Source organism: Accipiter gentilis, chromosome 5 (assembly GCF_929443795.1).
Source record: "Accipiter gentilis chromosome 5, bAccGen1.1, whole genome shotgun sequence".
Lineage (NCBI taxonomy): Eukaryota > Metazoa > Chordata > Aves > Accipitriformes > Accipitridae > Astur > Astur gentilis.
The window spans coordinates 39445598-39460787 of record NC_064884.1 but is presented as its reverse complement, the minus strand read 5'-3'; the positions used below and the strand labels follow the sequence as shown (position 1 = coordinate 39460787).

Genomic DNA, 15190 nt, shown 5'->3' with positions numbered 1-15190 from the left:
TAAAAGGGGCTCGGAGCCGCTCGGCGCCGGCAGCGCCCCGTCCCCGCCGGCCTAAAGGGGGAACGGAAATGTGAGGACTCGGCGAGGGCGGGGAGCGGAGGAAACGCTGCCCGGGGGGGGCTGCCGGAGGGAACGCGGGACCCCGCGGCGGCTGTCCCCGGCCTGGGTCCGTCCGTTTTCGGCTTCCCCTTTCGCTTCCCTGCGGTGTCTCTCCGAGACGTCCTGCCTTAAACTGCCGCGAAAGGGAGGGAAGAGCGGAAGCATGTCCAACCCGGAGGAGCCGATCTTATCCCGCCCCTCGGCCCCCCTGGCTGCAGCACCGGGGGAAAAGCCCGGCTCCGGCAGCCTCCCGCTCCACTCCCATGGCCAGAGCGGCGGAGGTGGAGGCAGCGGCGGGTCTCCTCCTCCTCCCCCCGCTCCTGGAGGCGGCTCGGCTGCCTGCAGCTCCCTCTCTCTCCTCCTAACAGCCGCCACCGGCAGCAGCAGGAGCCGCGCTGCAGGGACAGCCTCCTCCGCCGCCTCCGCCAGCATCGTCCCCAGAGCGGCAGCGGCTCCTTTCCTCGCTCCAGTCCCCTCCTTTTCCTCCGCTTCTCCATCTTCTTTTTACTTCTTGCCGCCGCCTCCTCGTTTCCCCTCCTCGTCTTCCTTTAACCTCACGAGTCTCCAAGGGAGGGAAGGAGGAGGAGAGGCAGCGAGAGCGGCAGGAGGAGGAGGAGGAGGAGGAGGAGGAGGAAGAGATGTTGGCGGAGCAGCGGCAGCAGCAGCAGCAGCTCACTTGATCGCCCATCCAGGCGGCAGCGGCAGGAGGAGACTCTTCTGTTCTTCCTCCATCCAGGGCTTGCTGCTCCGTTCCGCAGCCGGCGGCCCCCGGCAGCACCACTCCCGGCTCCTCTCCCCAGCCGCCTCTCGCCCGTGGTCCAGCAATTCCCTCGGTGCTGCAGCAGCAGCAGCAGCAGCCGCCCGCGGCGACGGGATCCGAGGAGGCGACGGCCCCGGCGGGAGCGGGACTCCTAGGCGGCAGCAGCAGCAGCAGCAGCAGCAGCGGCAGAGAGGCGCCTTCTTCTCCTTCTCGTCTCCCCTGCTCCTAGGGCCAGACATGGAAGATGGATCTAATTCTGCAAGCTGCTTTAGGAGGTTTACGGACTGTTTCTTGAACACAAGTAGGTACCGGAGCGCTGCGCCCGGCGGCGGGTCGCGCGTGTCTCGGGGGCTGTGTCCGAGGCCGGGTTGCATGCCTTGAGGAAAGGGCATTTCTTTGTGCGGGGGGTGGGAGGCGAAGACACAAAGGGGCCGCGTACGTGGGGCGCGCGTGGACGCATGGAGGAGCGGCCGGGCGTGTACCGAGGATGCACGGACAAAGGGGATGCTCAACGTGGCCGAGTGCTCTTTGTGGGAGCTGGCTGTTAGCGCCTCGGGGATTTCGGCATCGTTTCGGGCTCGGACAACTCTGCCTATACCCGCGTCAGCCTTCTGACTTGGTGCATGCTCAATTTGCACGGGAACGGTACGTAGGGGGGATGGAGACTTTCCCCCCTACTTACTTGAAGTAGCGGTGAGGAAGCGTTACGGTGTCGGCGGCCGACAGAAAAGCGGCGGCGGAGGATGGGTGAAACGTATCGCTTCTTTCGGCATCCCCCGTCAGATCTGCCGCGGCCGTGCGGGGTCCGTGTTTCTCCTTCCCCTGGCCGTGGCTCGTTGCGAGGCGGGCGAGAAGCCGGCGAGGAAACATGCGCTCCTTGCTGCGGGGGGCTGGCGGCCGGAACGGGGCGGGGGACGGGGACGCGGAGGGGCTCCGCCGCCGGCTCCCACCGAGCCCGAACGCGGGCCCAGGGCGCGGGGCCGCCTTCGCCCCGTGGGGGGGGGGGGGGAGGCGGGAGTGGGCCGACACCAGCCCCCCGGCCTCTGGGTGCGGGGCTCGGCGGGTGCCCTCCCCGCCCGGCGGTAGCGGGGGGCCGCTGGCTGGCCCCGGGTCGAGAGAAGGGGGTGGGTGGGGGTCTCACGGCAGAAACTCGCCGTTCGCGGGGAGTCTCGCCCCGACGCTGCCGCTGCCGCCCTCCCCTCTCCGAGGCGTTTCACCGATACATCGCGCCCCGCCGGGTGGGGCGGGGGGTGTCCGTCCCACCCCCCTCGGGGGGCTGCGTTGTCCCCGGAGCGGCCGGGGCTCGGGGCTGAAAGCCGCCGGGGTCGGGCTGCCCGTGCCCGGCCGGCTGCCGTCCCTCGGCTCTGGCGCCCCGCCGGGAACGTGCTGGGGTTCAGCTTGGTCGCGGGATTAAGGAATTTCCAAGCGGAGCGTGTGTGAGCTGAAATACATCCTTTTTTTTTTTTATCAGAAACTTTTTTTTTTTTCCCGCTCGCCTAGTGTTTTGGTGCTTAGGGTGGCTTCAGTCGGCTGGGGTTATTTGTTCTTTTGTTTGGGTTTTTTTTTCTTCTTTTTGTGACAACTTCTTAAATCATAGATTTATGCCTTAAAGTGTTCCTGAATTTGCATTTTAATCCGCTAGCATACTTCTGTTAGGTGGCTTTTTGGGTACAGGTGAATAGTACATCGTTCACACGTGTATGTATTTTGGGGGAATGCGAGAAGCACTATAGAGATGTCAGCTGAAACCTCATTATTTGTCTTATTGCCTTACAGCTGTCTTTAGCACGATAGCCTGCAAGTGTGGTAATACTTGGTTCTGCTCTATGGTAGAGGTGAATAATGAGTATGTATTTGCTGCATTGTCTTTTTGAAACTTTATTCAATAGTTAATTATGTTAGAGAGCCACATGCTTGTTTAGTTTTGCAGCCTGGAGGGAATACTAAGCTCTTCCAGTTTTTGTTTTCTCTGCGTTTGAGAGGGGTAGAATGCTGTCGTGCATATGGTACAACTAATGTTTTAAAATAAGTGGTCTTGGGAGCAAGGGACCGAGTCAGGGAATGTGTGTCATGTAGGGCAATTCTCTCCTATACTAGACCAAGAAAATGATGACACAGAAAACAGCTCTGTTCAAAACACCATTTTAAAAGCAGCGGTGAATTAAACTTAAGTTATTTTATGAACATTTGAACACAAGAAACCTCGTAGTCTTTGACTGATTGTGACCTCTGACTGAAGATTTTCCTGCAGGCAGGAAAGGAGCGGAATGGTTCTTTCCCCTGTGAGTTTACTGACGTCTAAGAAGACATGCAGCCTTTCTCTCTGTGGAGACACTTCTCTGTGCTCTGCAGCCTGCTCTCATGAAACTTTCAAGAACCTAAATGTCTGATATCTCTGCTCCTCTTTTGAACGTGATTGAAACTGGCCAATGGGCTCAAAAGGTATTAGTGAGGTCAGACGGACGGACATCCACGTGCGTGCATATATACATATGCGTACGCTTCCCTCCCTCCCCCAGTGATTGCATAAGTCTGATTTCCTTAGGAAACCAGGCTGAAAAAAGGAGTGGAGGGAAGTCAAACAAGAAACTATTCCGTTCTAGTGCAGCTACTGCAAAAAGCACTTGTTCAACTGTTTGGAGTACTGCGCACAGTCCTGGTTAGGGTGCAGCTGGAAGGCTATTACTGTTTTGAAGCAGACGAGATAATGCAGAACAATGAAGATTATGTGCTGTATCTCGCAGGTTTTGTTTCCTGAATTGCGTTTTAGGTTCTAAATCATACGTGTATGCATGTATACACTGACTTTAAAGACAGAAAAGTCTAAATACTTTTACAGGGAAACAGGAGTTCCGGAGGGAAGAGAACTGAGATGAGCTCTTTAGGAAGGTAGATTTAAAAGTGACTTAACAGAATCCTCAAGACTGGAAAGCAGTGAAATCGCTAGAGATTTATTCTTCTTTCTCTTTCGAGGTCTTTCGTCTTGCATGCTCTCCAGTCAGGATTTTGTTAGAAGGTTCCTGATATTCTTAAAACTTTAGGTTCCGCAAAACTCTGTGCCATATCTAGCTATTTTTGTTTTTAAATTCCCTGCAGAAGCTTCTATGAACTTGGTGTGGTGCGTGTTGTTTTTCTTAACTGTTTAAAATCTGTAACTTGGTGCATAACATAGTGTTTTGAGGAACTTAGTAGCTTAACATCCTGGATCAATTCTCCAGTGGAGTTCTGCTATATTTAGGGTACTGCAAGCTGCCAGGTATTCCAGGTTTCTGTGAAATGTCTTGTCTTCAGGGGAGCATCCCATGTTCCTTCTACATTCAAGGTCTCTCAAGCTGCACATGTGTAGCATATTTCATCTGTGTCCCATGAGTCTACTCACAGGTATGAGTATTTCACAGTATGGGGGCTTTCTGCTTGTCAGGATATTATATTGATATTTTATACAGAGTTACCTTTTATCTAGCACTTTTTTTTTTTTTTTGTGATGCAGGAAGTTTATCCTGCACTTTCATGTGCCAGATGCTAAGACTTTCCAACTGAGTAGTACTCTAAGGAAGAGTAGATGTAGTAAGATCTGTAGTTGTGGAAGAAAATAGCAATTAAGGTTTAAATAAAATGAAAAGTATTCCTGTTACCTGCACTAATGGGAAAGTTAATCTTGGCTTGACTCTTTTTTTTTTTTTCTTTTTTTTTCTGGTCTGTGTATTCATTACTCGCAATCAAGGTTTTGTAAGCCAAATGCTGATCTTCAACAATGAATCCCATGTGTAAAGGTGGACGGGGTTTGGTTTTACAATTAAATCAATCTTAAAATTTATATGCTGATGTAGAAGACAGAATTGTCTCTGGTTTTCACCCCAGGGATTCTGGCTCCTCATTAATTGAAAGCAAAATTGTCACTAAAGTGGTGTATAGTTATGATAATAAGTGATGTCATTCAGCGGCTCCTGTCAGGACTGGTGTTTCATAATACCATATTTTGCATTAATGTATAGGAACATCATGTATCCTGGTCTGAAGCACTGGCATTCTATTTAGAGGGATAACGGAGCAATACATAGGGCAGACAGCAAGGAATAGCACGGAAAGGGAATGGAAACCATGTGGGCACAAGCAGTTAACAGCAAAGGAGGGCTTTTTTGTCCAAGTCAGGTATTTTTAAAAAAGGTTGTCTATAAAGCATGCAGTTTACATTTGAAATAACTAATCCTCTGTCCCTTTGACTCCTCAGCTCTGCTGCCAGTGTTTGCCTGATGGCTTGGGGGTACCTAGCGCTCATATGCGTTGAGAAAGGAGGTAATGCTGTTAACTCAGTAAGCTTGCTCCTTGTGTAAAACGGGCTGTGGAAGGTGTGATTATGCACAGTGGGATAGTGTCAGTGATTTGGGAGATGGCTTCTTTCTGTCACTTGCGCGAGGAGGATGGCAGCTCATTTAAGATGCTAACACAAGGCCGGTGGCTCCAGTCACCCGTTTGTGTCCTTCCTTTTGCTTGTGTTTAAGCCGTACTCATCAGCTGGACATGGTGAAAACCTGGAAGTGTAAAGATAAGTTTTTATTTCAGCATATGCGTGACTTGACTTAGTGACTTGATTTTGAAAGTGTCACGTAAACAAACGCACATTTCCACTAATGATCCAGGGCACATACTTGGCTTACTTGCTTTTAAGTACAGATCTGTACAACAGTACCTTTTGTTCAGTTTTAAGATTTTGTGCTGTGTTCTAATACAAATAGATTATACCTAACATTCTCTCGATATTCTCAAATCGTGAACTTAGTTTTAGATTCGGAAAATAAGAATGAGAGTCTCTCTGTGTGTGTGTGTATTTATAATTTGGGTGTGTATTTATAATTTGGAAATGGCTTATACAGCTTGTTGGTCAATGTTAACCTTGTCTGTGATTAAAATTGTATTTCAATTTGAGGCTAATGTGAGCTAATTTTTTTAATACTACTTTAAAAAGTATTTTAGTTTCAAGTCATTATGTTTAATACTTTAAAATTCAATGCTTTTTACGATATTCTAGTTTTTGCACTTTGGGCATTATTATCATATTTTAAAAGAAAGCTAAGATCATAAGTAAAAAAAAATATAAAAAGAAAAAGGGATGTCTGTTTTTTTTAATTTTGTTTTTATACTCCCTCTGCTGGCTGTTTCAATTACAAGTACCTGTACTCAAACTTTGTTACTAAATCTGCTCTTCCTTTGCTGTTTTATCAAATTAGCAGTAACGTGTATTGATTTCAATCTGTATTTAAAATACAAAAAAAGTCTATAATTGTTAAATGAAGAAACAATATTTGCAGGAATGGAAAATTTGACACCTGTTTTATGGAGCAATGTTTTCATTTTTGTTATATCTTGTATTGATTTGAACCCTAAAACCAATTGAATCTTTTGGTGTGTGGGCGACATCTTCACCACTAAATATCACAGAAATAACAATTAATATATCGTTCCAAATTTATTCCATTTATTGTAACAAATTTACTTCCTAGCTTTGAAGAATAGCTGTGGCAAAACCTAAATAATTATGCTGTGTTTTGTTATGTTAAAAAAAAAAATTATCAGTCACGAGTTTGGTGTCCATCAACATAATTAGCTACAAGGCTGCACTCAAAGTATTCTGTGGATGTAATGGATAATTTCTTAAGATACTCATTTTAGTACACTAGTATACAGTAGTGTTCATCCAAAATATTTATAGCACTCAAAAATTATAATTCTTAGAAACTTCAGAGATTATGTACAAGGGTTGCTGTATATGTTATTGAAATGAAGCCGTTGCATTCCCTGTGGGTGTCAGTTATGGTTAAAATTGTTCAATATTTCTTGTTGCTATTTCTGCTCAAGATCCAGACTTTGCTATGTGACGTGTCCTCACTTGTGCTGGTACTTGGCTTCGCCCTGTCCGAGTTTGAAGAGTGCCACCTACTGATTGACAGCTCCTTGCAGCGCTTTGTTCCTTTGCCATCTGAAGGCTCCCATAGCTCGGCCTCCCTTACCTGGTGGGATGTGACAAGTTGATGTGGTTGAACGTGGTAACTGTGTTGAACCAAGCCTCACCTTTGACCTCTTCTATTAAATGATGCTATTTTTTCTTTCTAATTTGTTTCAAGGTGAGGAAACAGGATTTTCATCCTGGGAGGTGGGCTTCCCTTACCCCGCCTTGTCCCCTTTTTAAAAGCTTGTGAGAAAGCAGCATATTTGTGTTGATTTCATCATCACTTCTTGTCAAGCTGTCATAATTAGTGTGGGAGGAGCAAGCCTGGCTGATGTTTGTAGAAGACTTTGGCTTCTGCTGTGCCAGACAACGTATTGATGTGTTGCACACTCAAATGAGACAGTTCGAAAGGCAGGTAACAGACTTGCAATCGTGACTTCATTAACAAGTGAAAATTCCACAATGCTCATGATGTGTCTGTTTTTGCAGGGGAGGAGGACAATCTGGCTAACAAGTTCTAAATTTTTTATGGTAAATTGATGAATTCATCTTTACTGTTAGTGCACTCTGAGAATTGCTTTATTTCAACTTAGAAGTATGCTAATTATGTTCTTAGGAAAAAAAAAAAAACAACTTGGCAAGAGTATGAATTAGTTCCAAAAAGTGTATAATTTACATATTTACAAGGAGCTCCTTTATTTCAGAGTTCTTTTTCTATATCTTCTTCCCAGTGATTTATCACCACAGGAAGTTTCTTAATTCCCAGCTCCTTCCAGGTGGCTTTAAGAAGAAAAAATACTGTGTTTCCAAGTTTCTTAGTCTTTTGAAAAATACATTGATAGCAAGTTTTAGTCTAGGTGAGTGAGATTTTTAACCATAAAATGTTACATCATTAAGTGATGCCAAATCTTATGGCTCAGTAGAACTAGAAGTGGGGTCTCTGTATCACTTGAAGGCTTTCCAAAGTAGTTCTGGCTAAAGGATACCAAAAGAGAAGGCTTTTGGCTGTTACTCACTGCCTTTAGAGAGCTCATACTCGTTTTAGAGGTTTCTAATTAAAATAATAATAAAAGACATCAACGTAGAAGCAGCAATAGTAGTCTCACCATCTTTGATGTTAGGACCCAAAGAAGAGATTGTCAGGATCTGAGATCAGTTAATCCACCTTCTGTCTGGAAACTGTGAAGATTTAATGCTTTCGTTAGCACTTACTGATCTGATTCCTTGTTTCTGCATTATCAACAAACCCCCATGCAGCTGAGCTGTACTTCTCTTAACAAAGTTTATTCAGCTGTTAATAATTCCAACATTCTTCCTTCCTCTTGTCCTTCCACTTGCATCAGAAAGAAATCCCCTAATGTCAAGCCGCAAATAGTTACTAAAGGAAAGAAGACTTTGGCATCCGAAGTTCCAACAACTTTGTACAGAAACCTCCCATCTCTAATCCTTCTGATCCATACGTACCCAAAATGGTAGAGATTTCTAGCTGCTGACAAGTATTGTCACGTTCACCTCAATAACACTGTTTACATTGCTTTACCCTGTGGAAAAATTTCCTAATTGACAAGGAAGATGCCACTTTCTTTGCCCTAGATATTTTAGTAGCATTTCTGCAACATTGGGGTGTTCTGCTGGTTCAGAGAGTAAGATGCTTAGTGTGAATTATGGTGACTACTTGTGCATCCTGTTCATTTTGTAGTTTTCCTCACTGCCTAATTTTTATTTCCCCATTGTATTTCTTCTGTAGTGTCTTATTTTATTTGGTTCCAAACTGGGTGACGCTACTACCCTGTCTTCTAACGCTCTTTGACTTATTCTTAACTTTTTTTTTAACGTGTCTTAGTATTTCACTGATTTTTTTTTTTTTTTTTTTCTCCTAACACATAGCAGTTAAGTTTATGATAACTCATTCTTTTACTTACACTATTTTTTTGTGTTTATATTTTGGTTTTCTTTCATGCATATACAGATACCCTGGCAACTTCTCCAGAGTGAATTCTTTCTTGGAACATAGCTCTGTCAGCTGTGCTTTCCTTGCATGGCTTTCTCTTTCTTTCAGTTGTATCTGTATTTTTGGCTTAATATTATTTCCTCCTTGTCTACCCGTCAGCTTATTTTAGCTGATGTTTCCTTCTTGATTGCTGAATTGTGTTGATTTTGTTTCTTCCTGCAGTGGGCCTGTGTCTTGCCCTGTCCTTTTTACAATGTCCTTATTTTCCCCAACTGCTGTGGTTGTGTGAAGGCGCTATGCTGCTGTTACTCTTCTTCTGATATAGTTCACTTCGGCTGTAGTGTCCTTTTTTTTTTTTTTTTTTTTTTGGTGTGTGTGGTAAGACTAAATTTTGCATGGCGGTTTGAAAACTCTTGCTATGTGTTCTGTATTTGCAGTGACTCATGGTATTTCCTAATCTGCCACTGTCTGCCCAGCGCTAAGTATGATGTCAGTAGAGATTTTTTTTCTTGCTTTTTTTTTTTTAAGCAGACGTAGGATTGATGAAAGTTATTGTTTGATGTAACAGGAAACTGAACTCATCTGTTCTCAAAACGGGCACTGCCTTAGCCAGTATGCTCAGGTTTCATCTTGCCAGGCTCCTGTGTCTCCTGCTTGTGAGCAAATCACTTTAGCGTGGCTGTGTCTCACTGTTCCCGTCTTCTTCAGGCTTCAGTTTTCACCAGTAAAGACTCCTGAGACAATTACTTTTGAGAAGCTGCTTTTTCATGAATCTTGAGTCTTAAATGTAGTGCTGTGGCCTTCACTTCATGATTAAGAATGTAAGAGAGTCTTGGGATTAGAGGTGTCCTTTTGAGAAGTGCTTTCAAGAGGTCAGAGTATGGGTGACCTGTAGTCTCCGATGTTTATAGAACAGTGCATTCCCCTTGCAGCTTCTGGCTTAGCTCTTGCAGTGGTAGAGAGAACAGGATCATCTGGCATGTTGCAGGAGCTTTCATAGGCTGTTCGTGGGTAGGAATGTGCTTGTAGATTGCCCGTTTCTTTCAGACCTTTTTTGGACTTTCGTTGGAGCTATATGCGGCACTTATACTTTTGAACTAAGCACAGAGAGAATGTGGGCTCAAGCTCTACCCTGTCAGTTCTACTTAATTTTTAGTGTGCTCCTTGGTCCAGTTTAGACCGATGCCTAACTGCCTGTATGTGTGTTGGGAACTGTTCCCAAAAGGCAGTGGGAATGGTACTTGTCTCTCCTGACCTTGTGTAAGGAGAAAAGTTTAGCTTTGCGGACACAAGCTTTGTCATGCCCTTTTACTTTGTGGCTAGAGAAGAGGCTCTGGGCTGTTTTATTTACTTGTATAGGGACATAGCTGTATGGACGAGCAGAGGAATCTTTATACTGGTTGTGGCACTAGGGCAGACCCTGTTTCTGCAGACCAAGTTCTCTCCTAGTGAATGAACCACACGTTCTACAAAGTCCTGAATGAAAGATGTGCCCAGCGAATAAGGGACCATTGCTGGAGGACATGGCTTGCTGCCTGACTCAGTGCAGTTGTTTAGCTTGTCTGTCTTTGTTTCCTCAACTCGCTTCTTTGGAAGGCTTCTTAAAAGTTGTGGCTAAAATGCATAAATGAGTGTTCTTAGGGGGAATGAGAAGACACAAATTTTGTCAGTTGACAAGGATGAATGAAGAGTGTGTGGTGATATCGCATATCTTATGTTAACGAAATATGATGGAGGCTTGTCCATCTATGGCAATACTATTGAAGGGGTGGAAATCAGAAATAGAAAAAGGAGAAGACTGGAATGGTAAGAGAAGTTTAACATTTTTATTGCTGAAAGGAATGCGATTACAGCAGAATAAAGTGTTCATCCTTATAGGGAAAGCTATTTATAAACTCTGGGAGGTTTCTTTTGGGGTAGATGAAAGGCTTGATATGCAAATATCTCCCAGCAAATCATCAAATTTTGAAGAAAACTTTCCACTGAAGTATAACATTTCACTGAAATGTAAGATTACGGAGTTTTTAAGTGTGAAGGTTATTTTTCTTTTTCATGTAACAAATGCTTTCTTTCTGCTTAACTATAATTTTTTTCTCCTCTTTTTAGTAACAACATAAATGGTGCCTGGTGAATCTCATGCACTTTATAAATGTACTTACAGATAACCTTTTAATTTATTTCTTCACTTTTTGTAGCTTAATGTTATCTTCACCAATTGTCAAATAGCAGTTGGCCAATCACTTGTGTATGCCAGCTGGCTAATTCCTTTTACCATTATTTTACCAGGTCACTCTGAAAGTTGTCCTGTTCTACCCTGTGTGTTTTTCTTTCTTTTTTTTTTTAAAAAAAAGCTTTATTTGTAATTTAATAACTTATCTACCTTGTTCATGTTTTTTCTAACAGTTTATTAAAGCACAAATCTGGCTACATGTAGAGCGCATGCCCCTTCTCTGTCTCTTAACATGAGTTGCCTTGGATGGCTCTAGCCATGGGTATGTTGTGAGTATAGCTAACATCATAGGCAAAGTAACCAGCCACAGTGGTGACTTCTTACCTGTCCATGACAAGCCTTGATTCTTGTTTAACTGATGATGTTGCTGTTGTTACATTCTGATTTGACTGCAAGGCTAATTTTTTGTTTGTTTTTGTTCGTTCATCTGTGTGTGCCTTTTTTTTTTTAAAATATGTTGAACTACTTTCTTAGCACTTTGCAACATCTTGTTTTAACAACTTGTGTTTGAATCAAAGCAACTAGCCGTTCTGCTGTGCCAAGAAACACTTTTTCCCAAGCACTTGTAAAAGTAGGTTTTTGTTTTCCTTGTTTGACAACAAGTCTTTTGGTATGTATGGAGCTGAAGAGAGGAATGGTAAGGAAGTTGAAATCTGGTAGATAGATATATATATATATATATAAAAAATTGAAAAGAGAACTTGAGAACAGTTACACAGTTATATTGAGCAATATTGGAATATTGAAATTCTTTTGCTAGAGCATAAATTGGTAAGACTTAAGCTTTGTTTAAATATAGAAATGTCCTGTGCTGAATTCACTTTGGAACTTAAAACTGAGTTGCCAAACTGATTTGAAAGGCTGTCTAAAGACTTCTGTATTGGCTTAAACTCTTATAATTTTGGTAGATTTTAGACCTCTCAGAGATGAGCTCTGGTAGCTCTACTAGTGGCAGCTGAGATACCTAACCTGTGCTTCTCTGTGCGAAGTCACTACCAGCTCGGCAGAGGTAGCAGGAGACAGGCGCAAGCACGCTGTCTGGCTTCCTAACCTGTGCTACATGCATAGGTGATCGTCTGCTAGTCTATTGAGCTGTAGACTGCTGTGATTGATGAAGAACTGCAGAAGTGACGTTGGGTTGTGTGCTCATATGCTGGTAACCTCTAGAAGCAGGTTGCAAGAGGCTGTTAGGAGCAATGAGGACATAAACTGTTACACCTACTTGCTTCGTTCCCCTTTCTGTCTGTTAATGCTGGAACATGGCTGACTCCAAAGCAAGCTGTTTCAGGGAGCTGAGATAGTTGGTAGGTGCCTGTTGACTCTCTCTGGTGTAGGGTAAGTTTTCTGCTGGTTAAATTCCTAAATAAGTTCACTGTGGAGTGAGAGGATCACCAGTGCTGATGGGAAGACAAGCCACGTCAGCATGTGGCTGGGAGCTGATGAGAGGATAACCTCTCTCATCAGCAGCTCATCTTAGATCAGTTTGGCTGTGCTTGGTACAGTTATGCCGTAGTTTCATGGTCACTTGAAGTGCACATAAACTAACCCTCCTGTTTAAAGAAATGGCCCAGTTCTTCTTCCTGAAGGCTGCTCTTTCCTATACATGTGTACTCCTCCCTTGTGCAGGCACATTCATGTGGCCCCATGGGGATCTAGATTGAAGAGCTGCTCTCAATTAAAACAGACCAGGATTAAAAAGGGAGAAGATGCATGCCTTAAAGGGTTCATAAACTTCTGAAAATAAGTCAGAAGTGCATGTTTGAAATCTGTTATTTAGGGTGGAAATGCCCTTCAGAGATCGGGAAATAGCATGGTTTATGTAACATAGATTTTGCCATCTTGGAAGTCAGCTTTATGAAGGTCTCTAGATGCATGCCCAGTGTTTTTTGTTTTGGGGTTTGTTTCTCTTCCCCACAGGACTTTATCGCTTCACTCGCCCAGTACTTTACCCAGCCCAGAATGTGCATGATATTGATGATAGGAAGGGTTACTCGGTATCATCTTTTTTTTTATCTTAGCAAAATCTGAATCTTTCTAATTCTGTAGAGCTATAGTGAAGACCTTCCACAGAGTGTGGAATTGCTAGTTGTATTATGGGCTTTTCTGCTGGTGGTGGTTGCATGGAAGTTTTGTAGGCATGAAATAATTTTTTTCTACTATAGGGCAGTAATGGACTCTTTTCACTTGCATATTACTGAACAATGCAAGGGGGATTGGACAGAAGTACAAGAATATTCTCTAGTTTTGTGTATGTCAATGACTGGAGATAACTGAAATAATGATACCCACCTCCTCTACCTCCCTACAAGTGCTGGGTGAGCACGGACTAGTTCTCACAACAAACCTGGAAGTTTTCTAAACCAGGTGATAGTCTAAAACTTAGACAACATGGACACCTCTGTCTTCTTTCCAAGCAGTTGGGGAAACCATTTCAAATTAGTTGAGTGGTGGCTACAAAATAGAAAAATGGCAGAGCCACAATGAGACTTCAGGACCTGGCTTCTAATCTGGGGATCCCTCTGCCAGACAACATTGTTTTAATAATTGAAGGAGACTGTTGTTATAGCTTCCTGTGACTTGATTTGTTGTTGTGTTTATCTTTTTCTGTAAACAGCTCCCAGACACTGGGGATCTAGGAGCTTTGAATGAAAAACATAATGGTGCATCGTTCTCTTCAGGGCCAACAGTGAAACTAGTTTAAATGTGCTTGTATTAAAACCATGAAGTGAGGTAATGATTAGTTTTGATTAGAGCTACTTCTGCTGCTGCCACTTTTCTAAGATACATTTGCAGTGAGGAAAGAATTACTGTTTTAGCAAATAGCATTATATTAATTGAGAAACGGTAAGAAAAATAAAGACAAGTTTACCTCACCAGCATCAATAAGACTGGGGAGGGAGGGAAGATGAAAGAGATGACGGAAAAGAAGATAACCTTCAGATGCTTCTAGATGGTATTTGCAATTCATAGTTTCCTGGGCACTTACCATTTTCTGCCTCATATATTGATCTTGGGCATTGGAATTTGCAGCTGTTTCACTTCATCTCTTAATACGAATTTGCTCTGAATTTCAGAACACAGTTTCCTCCTCCTATGTATTTACTGGTACAGTCTGGCCACGGCTGATTGTGCTGCGGTCAGTGCTGTTGCTTAAAGGGTGAAGTATTAAGCTATACTGAGGGACAACTGCAGTTCGGTAATGGGATGGTTTTTGTAGATGTTTTCATAACTCAAACCTGCATCTTTGCATCAGTTGGGAAATCTTTGTGAAACTACATCAGAGTCTTGGAACTTGAAAATAACTATTGTTTTGTGGGAGGAGTATCAGTAAAGGGTGAAAATAAGGAGAAATAGATAAGTATGTTTAAAATCATACAGTGACTGTAAAGTAATGTATCTTCAGTCTAGGTGATGGTTACTGATACCTTCCTATGTTGCTATTCAGTATGCAACCTGTCATTTACATGCAGAAGCATGGATAACGGTGACTTCATATCTTGTACTGCTGGAGGTTATGTGTGGTCCTTTACTTACTGGTGTCTTTTATGTTGTTTGGCTGTCAAAATCTGCTTGTGAAGTTTTAGTCCTTCAGTTTTATCGACTGATCAGCTGATACACATACCAGTGAACCTTTTGAATTCAGGCTTGGGATTTATTTGTTTAGTTTTTAGCAGTTTTATTCCATCCCACACTTGTTTGGTAATAATGCTGTTCTGAAAAAAAAAAACCCCTATGTCTTTATGAATTATTTTGGTAAAACACTGTAATACAAATGCTGTCATCTTACTGCCGTAATGCTTTCTTTTTTTGGAGCAATGCATAATTTGGGTACCACCCAAAGTGCTGCTCTCCTATTTTATATGTCTTCATATTTTCAGCTACTTTTGCATGTTTTTTTCTGCTAAAACACTAGGAATCTGCTCAACTCTGCACCTGTGACAGAGCAATTCAAATTAAGTTAGACAAAGACCAATAACCTCTAAGCCCGAAGCAATTCAGTGGACATTAGACCTGAAGTCTGGATCTTCCTGCAGCTTTTTCTTTTTTATTTGCTTCCTCCACCCATTTCTTTCTGTCTAGCCTTTGTGGTGCCTGGAACCTCTGCTACCTCATGAGGTGGGCAGAACATCTGTTCTCTTCTGGCAGCCACTCGTTCATGTCTCTGCGGTCTTCCTAGCTGCTGGTTTTCACGAACTCCTCTGA

At 43.4% G+C, this 15190-nt stretch overlaps 1 protein-coding gene across 1 annotated transcript in view; it reads left to right on the top strand.

The window, feature by feature from the left end:
- The first annotated feature begins 262 nt into the window (after window positions 1–262).
- The window catches only part of PDE10A (phosphodiesterase 10A), a 189003-nt gene continuing 174075 nt past the window's right edge, over window positions 263–15190 (top strand). Inside the window, exon 1 of the mRNA XM_049800957.1 lies at window positions 263–1160. Within this exon, the coding sequence (XP_049656914.1) occupies window positions 263–1160 (898 nt within the window). The remainder of the gene's footprint in view (window positions 1161–15190) is intronic.